We start from the raw sequence: 14,840 nt of genomic DNA, 5'->3' as shown, positions 1-14,840 counted from the left end.
GCAAATTAATTATTATTGTTATATTATTATTAGATAATGAATAATAATAGTAAAAATAATCTTTTTATTATTGTTAGTAGATTCAGCAATGCAATATAATCCTCAGCCCCTGTTTGTGATGGCAGTGGGACAGTGGTGGAGGCGACATAACCTGCACTGCATTTCAAGCAGCAGCCACGACTGCATTGCACAGACTGAGACCCCCTTGTCTCTGCTGTGCTGTGTCTTTCAGACTGTTCCTTCCTCTGTTCTTTGTGCTGCTCCAAGTGCAGGGTCAGGCACCCCCTCACAGCCATGTAGGCTTTACTTGCAAAAACATAAGCATAAAATTATATTTATAGTTCATAGTATCTGTCCAGCAATGACACCACATAAAACCAGCACGCTGAAAATCTGAGTGAATACTTTGGACTCGAGCCTACAAATGCTTAGAGAAGTTGTTCTTTCAATGTCTCTGATAAAGTCATGCTAGGTTTTTATTTATTTATTTAGGGCCGCATTCAGACCACCTACCTCAGGCATTGCAGCCTGTCAAATGTCAGACTCCAGCTCTGGCTGGGTGAGTAAGTCTGCCTAAATTAGGGTCCTCTTTCTGCTGTACAATAAGCAGAAATGGGAAGACACCTCTGGAAGCCTGGAGACCCAGGGAGTTCCGTGCTGGCTCAGGAAAGTACCAAGGGATCTCGGCAAGACGATATCATAGGTAGGGAGCAGCCAGAAGCAACCTCATAAAAAATATTTGGCAGCTGATACTGAGCAGGGACCTGACTCTGGGCTTTTGTGCAGGCACCTCTGCTCAGGCTCAGGGCTGAAGGAGGAGGCAGCACTCACCATCACCTTCAGGATCAGGCAGCACTCACCATCATCCCAGGAAAAGAGTAATTTTCCCCAAAGGGCCCCTAATCACAGTAGCTTTACCTTTCAGTGTCTCAGAGAGCCAAACATGGTCAGAAGTATTTCTTTCCTCCCCTCTTGTTCTCCTCAAAGATCCCACGGAGTTGAGTGATGCTCTCACATGAACATCCTGCAGGAAAGTGCTGTGACTTCAAACCCAACCCATGAACTGCATAATGCTGCAGCTGGAAAGACAAGCAGTGCTGTGGTCAGGCAGAATTTGCTCCGAGTGCTAGCCTTCCCTCTGGGCATGGATCAGGTAACACCAAACCTATGAATTCCATATGCAAGCCGGCTTTTCAGGAAACAGCAACATGAGCTGTCTGTTCAGCCACCAGCAGCAGGGGAGAGATCCAGCACTCTGGTGCCATTTCACAACACAGAAGGGACCTCTGTGGGAAAAGCACTTTGCTTTTTCATGGGATAGATACAGAACCTCTGAGAAAGCTGCTACAAAACCATAATGATATGGTATTAACCAAACATAATTAATTCTGAACTGCCTTACACTCCCAGTGCTAACAGGCACTTCAACAGTAGTACACCAAACAGCACACAGGTTCCTGCAGTACTTGGGACCAGATTTTTGGGAGCATCCACCAATCCAGTGGTTGCAGTAAGCAACGAATGGAATTTTCAAAGCGCCTGGCAGACAGGCATAGAAATTCTGTCGCCAGAGTTTTAAGAATCCCACTAAACACCGACCTGCAGCTTTAGGCACCTTGGTGCTTTGAGAGTTTGGCTTTAGGTCCAAGAATCTCCAAATAGGGATACCTACGTTCTTGGGTGACCACTTGCCTCACAAAAAATGGATCAGAAGTTCAGAAAATCCTAAACATTCACATCATGAAGGGCAGCACCTCGTTAAACATTTCGCTGTGGCCGTTGTGTCTTGCACATCTAAATGTTTGAATTACTTTTGAGAATTAAGTTTAAACTTCTGAATTTCTGACAAGGTTTTCATAAAACTTTATTCTTGATCTTTTTAATAAACTTCCGAAGCCCTTTCGCTTTGCTCAGTGAGGTCATAAACCAGCACTGCTTATATTACAGTCATTTTCACGCTAAGGATTTGTTTTGTCACAAAGAGAACTATAAATTCATGGAATGAAGGTGGAAAGCAGAAAGGACTAATTGTGACACACAAAGCTTTCTGGTTATGCTCAGCAAACAGTTTGGGCTAAGATTTTAAAAAACACTTTATGAAGTTGTACTACTGGCTTTAATGAAAGCACACTTTTTGCAATGCCATACACTCCCAAAAATCTTGTACTCTGGATTTGGGCCAAACACAAAGCCTTTCTTCATTCCACTATTAATTATTAGTAGCTTATTTTTATTTTTTACTACTAAACATTAGTAGCTTTCAAATAGCAAACCAGATTAGAATAGCCACTCCAAACATCCCACCCTGGTGGGCTCCATTTTCTGCATCAGTACTCTGGTTTATGCTATTAACTCATTTCCTTGGATGTGGAGGAGCTTTGTCAAATACTCATTTTTCTGAGGAAACACTTGGCAGACAGAGACTTGAATGCTCACACCAATCCTCTCTCAGTTCAGTGACAAGATGAGTTCATTATTTGTGAAGTTTTCTAAACTGAATATTCTAAATGACAGTTTTGTGGAAAATTTTCACCTAAACAAAACTTTAATCTTGAGACTGTTATCACTGAGATGATTCACAGCTTTGGACATAAGTTTCGTGGGAGCAAAGACCTTTCATAACTACTGATTTCTCTGGGATATTTCAGTACTGGGGTGCTCAACATGAAACATTTGGAAGTGTCCAAATACCTGCAAATGGCTGTGAACACCATTCTTTGATAATCATGACATTTTGTAACATCCAGATGAATTCTAAAAAAAAAAAACCACTAATTCTTGGCCTTCAACTTCCAAACCCCAATTCACAAAATTATTTTCCTTCATACTCTGCCCAAACCAGCAGGGGAACAGAGTGAAAAAAAAATATTTTCCCAACATAACACCAAAAAAGCCATCCTATAATGAAGAAGCTAAGTTAGAGGAATTTGTTCAGAAATAATATAAAACGTACTACAATAACACAATGTGTTGTCATTTCCTCTGTGCCCATTTTGGAAGGTTGGAAAATCAATGCCAAAATGGCAAAACTTCACTGCCATAGTGCAGTATCTCTCAAATATTTCTACAATCCTGAAGTCATTCTTCTCCCCTATGATGCCATTGTATTTGTGACATGGTGGCCAGCAAAGCAAATTGAAACGTAATGAATACTCATTAGCCATGAATATTCATTTCCTATTTGAGTCTGCTGAATGTTCTCCTGGTACCTGTGAAGTTTCTATCAAACAGGGGAGCTAAGCTTTTTTTACTTGCATGACTGTATTTCAGCTCCTCTGAGGTCTGGAGAGAAACCTCAGACCTCCAGCAAATGGCTGGTCAAACTCTCCAAATAAGAGTCAATTCTTATGGTGGTTGGAGAATTTCCATCTGAACTTTCCTCCCTTATGGGTCTGCTGTAACAAAACAGTTTTTTATGTGCAAATATGTATCAAAATTCAATTGCAGTTTTCTCCTTGTTTTCTTCTTTTTGCAATTTTGGGAGCGCAATTCTGAAAGTTCCTCAGGGAAATTCACAAAATGCTCTCTATCTTCATCCAGGTACTATTTTTCCATGAATTCTTTGCATCCTCATAGCAATAGAGGGTAACAACACATCAGAGCTTGATGTCACTTAGATATTCTGGGGGAGCAGCTGTTTGGGGGTATTTTATTTATTTATTTATTTATTTGAAAAACATAAAGGGCAGCTGCTCGTGGGTAGAAACTGATACATCTTATCTTTTTTAAACGGAGGTGTTTCCCATTCCCAGTTTTCCTTTCTCAATTAAACATGACCCTAAATCCCTGATAAGCAACAGCGAAGCAGGAATCCTTTCTAAAAGTGGCAATTGGGGTACCCAAACTTGACTTTTCCAGAAGTATTTCCATGGATATTATGCAACAGCAATCACTTCATTAATGACTAGAATACCTCAAATGGTATCTCCTAAGTGTCCTGCAGAAGTGTTAGCACAAATAGGTTACACAATAATGTTTAAAAACAAAAAAAAAACCCACAAACTCCAACCTCCAACTTCATGCAATAGCTACGTTCTAATGGCAGAACTGGAATTCTGGAATCTCCTCGCCTAAACCAACCATTAAAAACCCATCTTTGTCATTCAAATCTTGTTTTCATTTAGCCTCAGACTAAAAATAAATTTTGAAAGATCAGAATTGCTGCAGGCAGATATTCCAAGCTTTTGAGTACCTCTCCATAATGGATGATTTATGACCCAGACAAACAGAAACAAAAGATTTTCTGCTTTTCGTTTGGCGTGACTGGCTGTGAGAAGGGCAGCTCCACCTACCCACCCACCCAGCTCTTGTGCAACTCTCAGTAACATCCAAGGAGGAATAAGGGATCTGGGCCTGCAAACAGCGATTCTGCTCTGGTGAAGATTAAAAAAGAAAGACATCAGCAAAATTAAGTGCAGCACAATTTAGTTAACTCAGTTTTGGTTACCTAAATTGGAGCTGTGCAAATCCTAGCTCTGCCATGTTTTGCTGATCTGACAAATCCCAAGATTTCACTCCTGAAAAGACCATTTTGATCACCCAGCCTGACAATTCTGCATAGCACCCACCAGAGAACCTCACCCAGCAATTCCCATGTGAGGAATTACTCAAACCTTAGCCTCTCCCTGGCCTGGCATACATTTTTTGGGAAAATATCACATCCTTACTCAACATTTGCAACCCACAGAGAACTTGCCACAGTACTGGAAACTTACTTCACTGCTTCCCAGAGTTTAAATCTTGTTGGGATCATCATGAGTCTTTATCTACCAATTCTCTCAAGTAAAGCATCTTAACTCTCTGGCCATGTTTTGTTCTTCAGAGGGACAGATGCTCTAACTCCACCCAAGTCCACATTCTGAACTAATCCAGTCCTGGTCTTCTCACTTGTTTTAGAAGTTCCATCTGATTATGAGAAAAAAATTTGTTTTGAGGGTGACAGAGCACTGGACCAGGCTGCCCAGAGAGGTTGTGGAGTCTCTGGAGATATTAAAAACCTGACTGGATGGGATGAAGTGTGACCTGCTCCAGGTGAACCTGCTCTAGCAGGGGGTTGGACTGGATGATCTCCAGAGGTCCCTTCCAGCCCCAACCATTCCCTCATTTTGTGGAACACAGTAAGTCCACAGGGTAGCGAAAAGGTTAATATTACACACTCAGTGAGGTCAAGCTCCAAGAACACATAACAAGCCATTATGTTAAAAATTGCCTGAATTTATGAGTCACTGCATTTATGAAGGAACCGATATGAAAAAGACAACTTGGCAAAAATAAAGAAAATTATTTCCAGCTTGAAGTTTTGCAATCCTTCAGTATATCAAGGCTCACTTACTGTTATTACTATCCATGTTGTGCAATGTTCTGAAAGTCACATTTTTTTCCCCTGTGTATGCATAGAGATGTCCAACAACCCAAGGTATTCTTCCTTCATAGAAAATAAATTAGAAAGCAGACATAACTCAGAATAACATACAAGATCCCCTCAAGTAGAGTGGTAGAATCCCAATATTTTTTTTCAATATTTCCCTTCTAAATAATAAATCAAGCCCACTGCATTTCTCTATATGGAATGATATGATGCAGAAAAAGTGTGTGTGTTTATATTTTTCATATAATCACAAAAACATTATTAAGCTCAGCACTAAACCATAACAGGTGCTTCCACCCATGGAGGAAACAAGTCAAACTTTAATGTTTCTTTGTTTAAACCCAGCTAGTGTTTTAATGCAGTAGTCCCTAACTTTGATGAATAACCTGAACCTATACCAACTAAGGGTAAAATGTACAAAGTTTTGAAGATTAACCTGTCTCAGCTTGCTAAAATTTTTGCTTCAGTCAGTATTCTGTCTTGGAGTAACAATTTCATCAGCCAGAGATAGGCATCACCAAGGAATTCAGTGTTAAAATGGTTAAAATGGTGCTGATAGGTGCATCCCCGTCACAACTCTACACACTGCCCAAAATTTAGTGGTTAAAGTTGTGCCAAAGCCACTTAGGGCACAAGAAGGAGGTCACTAGGCCAGATTTCTGAGCCTCTTTCAGGAATCACCCACCACATGCAACTAAATTCACAGTATTCAATGTCTGTGCTCAACAGTTCTGTTACAGTCAGACTAGAAATGAGACCTAAGGGCAGTCAGTCTCAAAGCTTTATTTTATATATTATGCTCTCCAAATACTTTACAAGGTGGGGGGAAATTTTTCCATTTTTAATAATCTAAACAGAAAATACCTAATTCATTAAGGCACAGCCTAGAAATCATTTTTGCTTTCAAATCTGAGGACTCAGTGGAAAATCTGTGATTGTGCAGTCACCGAGAGCTCTCAGATGGCCTGGGATGGGCAGGATTGGCAAGAAAAGCTCTTTAAATGCCCCACTGCTGACAAGAGGATCTACCTGTCATGTCCAGCTGAGGCACAGCCACTACTACTTTTTATTTCCTGTGGGAAGTTTTGCACCTGCAGACAAACGGTTGGAGTCACTCATTGCTGTCACGAGCTAAAACAACATTGTAAAAGCTTGACTGTCTCAGGTACCACAACAGAGTGATCAAATAATCCAGCCATCCACTATCCTCTCCAGTTTAAGGCAACCACTAGTAATGGTTTTGCTACATAATGACCTATTTTAGATATATATACACACAGATTTATGTATATTTCATCTTAAAATAACAGCAGGGCATTGCTTTGGAATCATGGTTATCTCCACTTCCACCTGCAAACCCTGACATCACTCCTTATCATTTGTGTCTATTTCTACCCTGCATCTTTCATCTGCTGCTGCTGTTGAGCTGACTCAGAACCAAATCGTCAGCAAACCTCACTGTCACCTAACTCTTCAGTGCTTTCCTATGGAGGAGGAAGGAAAAGAAAAAAGAAATAAAACTGTCCCTTTAAAAACCCCAGCATTTAAGTTGCTTGTCAGTCGTCTTCCTGACAAGGCCACTTGAATGTATTCAGGAATATTTGCATAAATGCTCACAGTGAGTTCACTGTGGCAGCTAGTGCTAATGGTACATAAAGTAATTTAGTCACTTCTCTTAGGCATCCTGTCAGGGTGATAAGCACCCCCTCTTTGCCTTGTTGCATATTAGATCATTAGATAATAAAGTGTTAGAGCATGCAAACTGACAGGGTCTCAGGGACTATCATTTTTCGAGGGCATTGCATTCTGCCAGTGAGGAAAAATAATAGAGAAACTGATGCTGCAACTGGCTTTACATTCTTGTAAAGACATTCAAAAGATTTGGGGAGAAAAAAGATCTTTTACTTTGCAATCATATGAGAGTTTTAACTGGAAACTTTGCAGCAGTGGATTTATTGCTGGTAAATTCGAAAAGAGTTGTTACAAGTCCTGCCAGAACTCTCCCATTCTATAAGTTCATCACTTAAATTTCATTGGAAAGATTTTGCTTTTAAAATTGACACCCTGGGATGAACTACAAGCAGAAATACATCCTACTGACTGGGGCCTGTTGGCTCTCGACTATACATCTTGCTATATATATATAATTTGGAAAGGTCAACCACACCAGCTTTCTGGTTTACCATAAATATAAAACCAGTGAGGATCCAACTATTTGTGAATGAAAAAGTGATAATTATTGAAAACCACAGATTACTGTGGCTTACCCTATTTATACCACACAGAGATGGATGGAATAATAATTGGCCTCTGCCAGCTATTACTTTTAAAAGATAGATATATTTATTTGAAAGATGAGCTGCTTAACCCACTGGTATCAAGGGGGCAGCGTGTGGATATGAAACCATGATCTGGGGTCCTGGTTATATTCAGAGAAAGGAGTTACAAAAAGGAACTTTCACTTTACTGAGTGAAAAGTCTGACAAGCAAGATAAAAATAGAGGTGTGTTGGATGTCCCAAAAATAATCCAGGCTACCTGCTAATGAGATGGTGAAACCCGAATGTGGAGACACCAGGCTCCTGAGTGGCTCAGGAGGCACAACTTTCTTTCCAGCTTTTTGGCACCCACAGTGTCTTTTAGGTGTCACATAAACTGCAACTCCACGTTTCAGAGCAGCAAACACAAGCTTGTAAGGAAAAATAAGCTGGATATTGTCTAAGTAAACTCAACAACCAGCACACCTTGCTACATCCTGTTTCCCTTTTCCCCAACCCTCACAGTCAGGCATTCATCTCTATTGCCATCAGATATTTGTGTTAAGAAGTTAAACATCTGGAAAAGTCCACAGGAATACATTTGGTCAAGAGTATGTTATAATTAGATCCAAGATTTTAAAACCCTATGATGAGCAGTTGCTCACCAGAGCAATGAACCAGGGACAAACCATGACTATTCTCTCTTCCCATCTCCTTGCTTATGGATACTGGTCAGGTCAATCTGTCCTTCCCCTGAGGGAGGCAGAAAAGCTGGGAAGATGAGAGGCAAACAAACTGCCTCTTTTTTTATCCAAAATAAAAATTCCAAAAACTGAAGAAAAATAATACATTTTGTGACTCGAACTGAAAGCAAAAATTAATTTCAGTGGAGGAAACTGTCATCTGTTCCAGTGGGTCGTGTCCAAAATTCAATAGCATTAAGCCTTTTCCTTTCCTTTTTATTTATTTAGTTAAGTGTTTTAGATACCTAATAACATCACAACAGTTACTGGATTTTTAAATTTTTTTTCTTGTTTGTTGGACTCACATGTGCAGAGAATTCCTGGAGAGCAAGACTGAAGGATTTAGGTTAAAAAGAAAGGCTCCACCAAGCCTTTGGGAAGAGAACAATTTTGTAGTGTGAAGGTTGCTATTCAAAAGTAAGAATTTACTAGCAGTTGCTTTATGAGGTTGCTTGAGAGGTGCCTGAGAAAGTCGATTAGAAAAATCACCTTCCCCACAAAATGTACACATGGAGATATTTTGCAGATGTTGACTTTTAATATCAGCACAGTAACTCAGGTGTGTGCAGCTACGTAAGCAGAGTTATCTTTTTTTGTTGCGTTTTGCCAACAGAATCCCTCAGGTTATAGGAGTGGGAATGACAGCTGTGGTAAAATGAGACACCACCATGCATGAGAATAAGGGCATTTATGTAAGAGAAATTAAGTATTGCCTCGACCAAAAGCATGCACTGAGAAGCCTGCAATGGGGAAAAAAAGAAAAAAAAATAAAATATGGCAACTACTTTAGTAGGAATATAAGAAAAATAACAGGATTGTTTTTTTAAGACTAGACTTAATGGAAAGATTACAAAGCTGAACAGAAAGAAGTTTCCTTTTGTAATGCCTTCTTCTAATTAATAAAGACAGAGTTCATGCATTCCTTATAAATTTCAGTAAAAATTATGACAGTGGTTTGTTTATTAAATTAGGTTGTTGGCAGGATGAAAAAAAAAATTCTATAGCATGAATTATGGCTGAAAATGGCTCATAGCCTACATAAAAAGTTAGAGCTAAATAAATACAGATGTAAGTTATGTTTATATAATGAGAAACGCTGCTGAGCTAAGAATTTTAGGTTAGTAAGTGTGAACTACAGACCCGATTCTGCAAACACTTATCAATACCCTCAGCTTCTCTGACACAAGAAGCCTCATTGATCCCAACAGGACCATATGTGAGCATAATCTTAAATATATGCATAAGTGCTTGCAGGACTGATGCCTGAAAGCATAAACAGAATAGAAAAGTATTTCCACAGGAATTCACTGAGCAGTAGAAACCCACACATTTTCCCACTTCTCAGCATTAATAATTTCTTTTAACATATCTAGTTAACATTTTTCTGAGTGGCATTTGCTTTCCCAGAGAAAATTTTATCTGGTTTCTTCAAACTCTTTGGAAAAATCTATTTAATTATTCATCAGATCCTTGGCAAATATTTGTGAAACAAACCAGCATAAAGGACTGGTGCCTTCTACACTCAGCTACTTCAATAGGAGCTGAGGGTACACATCTCTTAGAGGGAGCAAGCACCTATTGAATTTAGGATTACAAACAGCTTTGAAGACAAAGAGCTATTCTGCCAAGCTGGAACAGGGAGAGGGGAGTGAAATGCCCTCTGTTTTTGTTTTGTTTTTCAGCAGTAGTCATCAACTTTGAGGACAAAGAGCAAAACAAAACATTAATCAAATCCAGATTTTTCAAAGTACATTTGCACTCAACAACTCCCATTTTAAGCACCTACAGTCACCAGCAGATGTTCCCTTCCAGGACCAGCTGACCTTACAGAAGAGATTACTGTCCCCAGGCTGCTTCCAGCCACGTGCCCCCATCCCACCCTTGCTGGAGTTTACTGTCCTTTCAGAAAAGCCAAATTGCCTTGCACCATTTCTCCTTCAATCATTTCAGCAACAAGCTGGATTGGCAAAGAGTGATTATTTAAATGGCTTAATTCAAATGAACTTCATCGGCCTGGAGGAGACCAGGGAGCAAGCACACAACCATCCTAGCTGGCATGTCCATGGCGAAGAATAGCCTGGAGCAGGGAGGGGAGACAAACAGCTGTGGGAAAAGCAACGTCCTCAGCTGGCACAGCTGGAGCCAGAAAAGAACATTCATCCATGGCTTGAGTAAGCAGATGGATTTCCAAAAGGGCTCTGCTTTCGTTTAGGGCAATTCAAAGGAACAGATGAATCTCCTAGAGAGCTCCACACCCTATAGATAGAAGAAATGCAATCCAAAACTTGGGTGCTGAGCACGTCAGAAAATATGCAACAACCATTTAGATGCACAGTCAAAAATCAGGGCAGTCTGGAAAAAAGATCGGACTTCAATTTTGGGTGCTTAATAGATGCAACCAACATGAAAAAAAAGAAATCACTGATGCACAGGACAACCTCTGCACCCACATTTGCTTACTTGTTTGTCATTTCACTACATTTAGAGCAGGCCTACTTGAAAATTCTCCCCTGTGGTCTGGAGGCCAGTCCCTTTCAAATACCTGGCCCCAGAGGTATAAACGCTTCCAGGACAATTTTGAAACCAGCAGCCAGAGACAGAAACCAAATAAATCCACATTTAAAGTAGCAATGCCAACCAATGAAAATGATTTGCCTACCATGTTCCAGATAAGAAGGCGTACCTTCCGAGGGATCGAGTCTTCGAGCTCTCCGCCCATGCTTGGAATTGTTGTGCACAAACATATTGTCCGACACTGCCAACACATGGCCATCGACGTTGACTGTTGTAGACACCACGACCTGCAAGTACAAGAGCAAAATGGAGGAAAATTTGGATATATCCATGCGTTTTTTAAGAAGTGAGGAGTGTAATAAACTCAGTTAAATAAATAACAGCTGGGAGCTGTAGAAAATTGTGAAGCTATTTCGCATAATAACTGGTGCTTATGCTGTACAAATCCAACAAGAGATGTTATTGATGAGTGGGTCTTTGGCATCGAAAGCTTTTGATGTAGTTCTAAGTCAAATTGCAGAGTTTGTAGCTGTGTGGCAGACGGCACACTGTTAACCATCATTTTAACAAGAGGATCTTTATTAAGTATTTTTTCCCCTATATACAAGGGCAGCTGTGTTTTACCCTAAATTACCCTTCAGTTTCCACGCTGAAGTAGATAGAGATGTTGACATTGCAAATGAGAATCGATTCAGAATAAAAGAAAACAAAAGTGTATTTTGTGAAGTTGTAACGAGAGTTGTTGCCTGCCTCGCCCCCACCCTTCTCTGCTGCTCTCCCCTCAGCACATTCACTGCAGGTTGTTGGACTTGCCCAAATTTCTTCCGAGCTCTGTCTTAAGGAGTACGTATAGGCATGTTTGTGTACACACACATGCTTGACAGTGGGGTCTTGATCTGGAGAACACAACCCTATTCATCCAGTGTTAGAATTATTTGTATTTCTCAACTTATCTCAATGTCAACACCTGGGATTTGGTTTGAGGCAAAGTGAGGGAGACACAGCAGGACTGCGCTGGAGGCAGGATCCGACACTTCTGCTCCCCAGAGCTGCCAAGGATGGGAGAGGAGCCAGCCCAGCAGGGACAAACAGGTAAATAATGGGTCCAGAGCAGAAGACCCAGCTGTTCCGAGGTGTCCAGAGGGACTCCTCAACCCTGAGGCTCCTAAAGGAAATCCCTGTCCAGGCACAGGGCACATAAGCCACAAAATATCACAGAGAAACAAGTCCTTTGCAGAACTGTGAGCTCATCACAGCACATCTCCTCCTACCCCATTCAGACCAAGCAGTCCCACAGCCTGCCTGGCTTTCTTTCAGCCACCCCTCCCACAGCCTTTTCCCAACAAAAGAATGGCATTCCCAGGGTTTTACCCAGCCAAAGATTTGGCCTTCAGCTGGCTGCTGGTTTGCCAGGAGCACGCGTCGCCTCCAAGAACTTTGACTAAAACAATAAGAAGAAATGACCTACACTTCTCCTTACATTAAACAGGGAAAGGGATTAAAGACTGAAACCCACAGAGATATGTTTATTCATGCGACCTCTTACAACCAAATATAATAATTGTCTGTTAATTGCAGTTTCAGCTCCCACCTCATGCTTCGACATGTGAAACAGCAATCAGCAGCTCCTGTTTAATCCACCTATTATGTTGACTAATTAACTTTGCTCGACAGTTTATTTCTTCCTCCATTATCAGCCCCTGTCAGCCGCAAGCACAGTGCCGCAAAGGGGGACCTCAGCCCTTTTGATTGATCACCGATAGATTGACATGCAGATTAATTTAATTAGAATCACCTCACTTGAGAAATGAAAGACAATGGCAAGGGGGCTAATAGATCTGCTCTTATAATGAGGCAAGCCTCCAGAGCCAAGGCAGAGGATTTCTGATTTATTTTGCTGAATTCCCCAGTCGCTCTGAAAGGCTCTCGCTTTAATTGTTCTTGGTTTTGAGAGGCTTTAGCCTCTGAAGAGGTGAAATGCTTTACAAGGATTGGCAAACATTGCTTCAACTCTCTCAGGAAGCTGCTGCCTCTCAAAGTTGGTCAAATGGGGACACTTAAAGGATCACTTACAACTATTCAATTTCATCACTTGAATTGGAGCTAGGGAAAAAAAAAAAATGAAAGGAAAAATTTTCTATTTCTGGCCCCCAATTAAAATACTCAAAAAGTAAGCAAAGACACTAAACTGCCTAGAGCCGATCCTGAAGTCTTTGTCTTGAAAAAAAGGAATACAAAAGAGAAAAGTTTACACCTAAAAGATCCTAACCCCATCCCTCAGAATGGCATTCCAAGCAATAGATTTTTGTGCATGTTTTAAGTGAAAGATATTAAAATACAGAATAAATTATTCAAGAGCTCCTACAGATGGAAATTTGGGAAAAAGAAAGCACCAAATACTACAGATAAGGTCTTCTGAAATCAAACTAAGGAGAGAAAAAAACCCAAGCCCTATATATAAAATTCCAAAAGGGATTTCAAAAGTAATTTATCCATTGAATTCCTGAGGGATAGAATAAGTTTATGATATTTTCAATAAAATATGATCTTATAGTAAGTGGCTTGGGGTTTGCAATCTTATTTGTGCACTTGCAACCATTGTAAATTCTTTGCAAGTGGGATTTTGAGCCAAACCCTTGGCATTGCCTGTCATAGCTCCACGATTTATGCCAGCTCCTTGTCTTCTTCTAAGGGTCTGATTAGATGCATATGAAAATTAAAAAATTACAATTAATAACAATGGCTACAAGATAAAATATTTTCCCCAATTCCAAAACCCTATAGGTACACACAGATTTCCTGCTGAAGCTGATCAATTCTACACTGAAACCAAAACTTTTGAACATTTTTAGAAATGTTCAAAAATAGAACAATAATGAGTCAAGAGTAGTAACAGTAAGGCAGTTCTCAAACCTGTGAAAATCCTGTATCTACGTAGCTGTTGCTATACATGCAACTTTCTAGGTAAGAACTTGAGGAAAAATCCTGGTGAGGTTTTATGTGAGTTAAATGACATTTAATTTTCCCCTCCTCATGTTTTCAAAACTGTTGATGCAATAGTATTTTGAATTACTTAACAATGTCTTCCTACCTCCCTCCTGAACAGTTTGATTTACTGTGAAGAGACCTCAGTGGTGTGGTTCTTTGGTGTCGTTAGCAGCAGAAACTATAAATGGAATCCCCATGAGAAACTGCTTCCAGTCTCAGGAAACGCAGAAAAAAAAACCCTCTTATGTGTCTGTTTGAAAAAAAAATGATTATTCATAGTGCACCTGTAAGAAGCAACACGCTCTTACTGCTCAATTCTTTAAATGAAAATTCTCATTAATAGAGGAACACTGAACACACACTGCACTAAGGAAATATTAATGTCTCTAATTATTAACAGTGAAAAAATGCACCTCGAATATTGTGTGCCACAGTTACCTACTTGGATTGCTACAGAGCACTTAACATACTTACAAGTTCTACTCATATTTTTTAATCTAAAAAAATACTATGCTCCCCTCATTCTGATTTTGAAACAACTGGGATATGTTCAAGTTAAAGCACATGCTAAAACTAATTTGTGGAGAAATCATAAAATTAGGGGGAGGGGAGAGCCAGAGTATATGTGGAATGGGCACCAAGGCATCCTAAAACACAGACTGTAGCAAGAGGGAAAGGCACACTGCAGTTTAATAAATGATTAATGAGGTGGTGACACATTAATGTAAGCACAGGGACAACCAGGTCTGCCAAATCTCAAACCTTTCCAAATTTTGTCAACAAAACACAGTTTTAATTTGAGACAGGCAAACACGGAAAATGATTTTGAGCTTTAGCTTTAGCCCTTCATAGATTTTGAATTTAAATCCTGTATCAACACCAGGGGAGACAGAGGTATGAAAGAAACGCATGGGTTTACAACTTTCTTCAATGAAGTTGGCACTATCGAATGCAGTAACGTATCCAGCTC

At 40.1% G+C, this 14,840-nt stretch overlaps 1 protein-coding gene across 9 annotated transcripts in view; it reads right to left on the bottom strand.

Moving 5' to 3' along the window:
- The window catches only part of LOC121658109 (transcription factor COE1), a 270,763-nt gene that overhangs the window by 80,695 nt on the left and 175,228 nt on the right, over positions 1-14,840 (bottom strand). For 5 of the 9 annotated variants that reach the window (XM_042014571.1, XM_042014572.1, XM_042014575.1 and 2 more), the window contains exon 8: positions 11,028-11,169. In XM_042014571.1, the coding sequence (XP_041870505.1) occupies positions 11,028-11,169 (142 nt within the window). The remainder of the gene's footprint in view (positions 1-11,027; positions 11,170-14,840) is intronic. The other 4 variants (XM_042014573.1, XM_042014574.1, XM_042014578.1 and 1 more) reach the window with 1 other exon arrangement.

Source organism: Corvus kubaryi, unplaced genomic scaffold, assembly GCF_017639235.1.
Source record: "Corvus kubaryi isolate FWS band 111438036 unplaced genomic scaffold, C.kubaryi_AGA036_p1.0 split2-37374, whole genome shotgun sequence".
Lineage (NCBI taxonomy): Eukaryota > Metazoa > Chordata > Aves > Passeriformes > Corvidae > Corvus > Corvus kubaryi.
The sequence above is the reverse complement of the archived record's forward strand: the minus strand, read 5'-3'. Positions and strand labels throughout refer to the sequence as shown.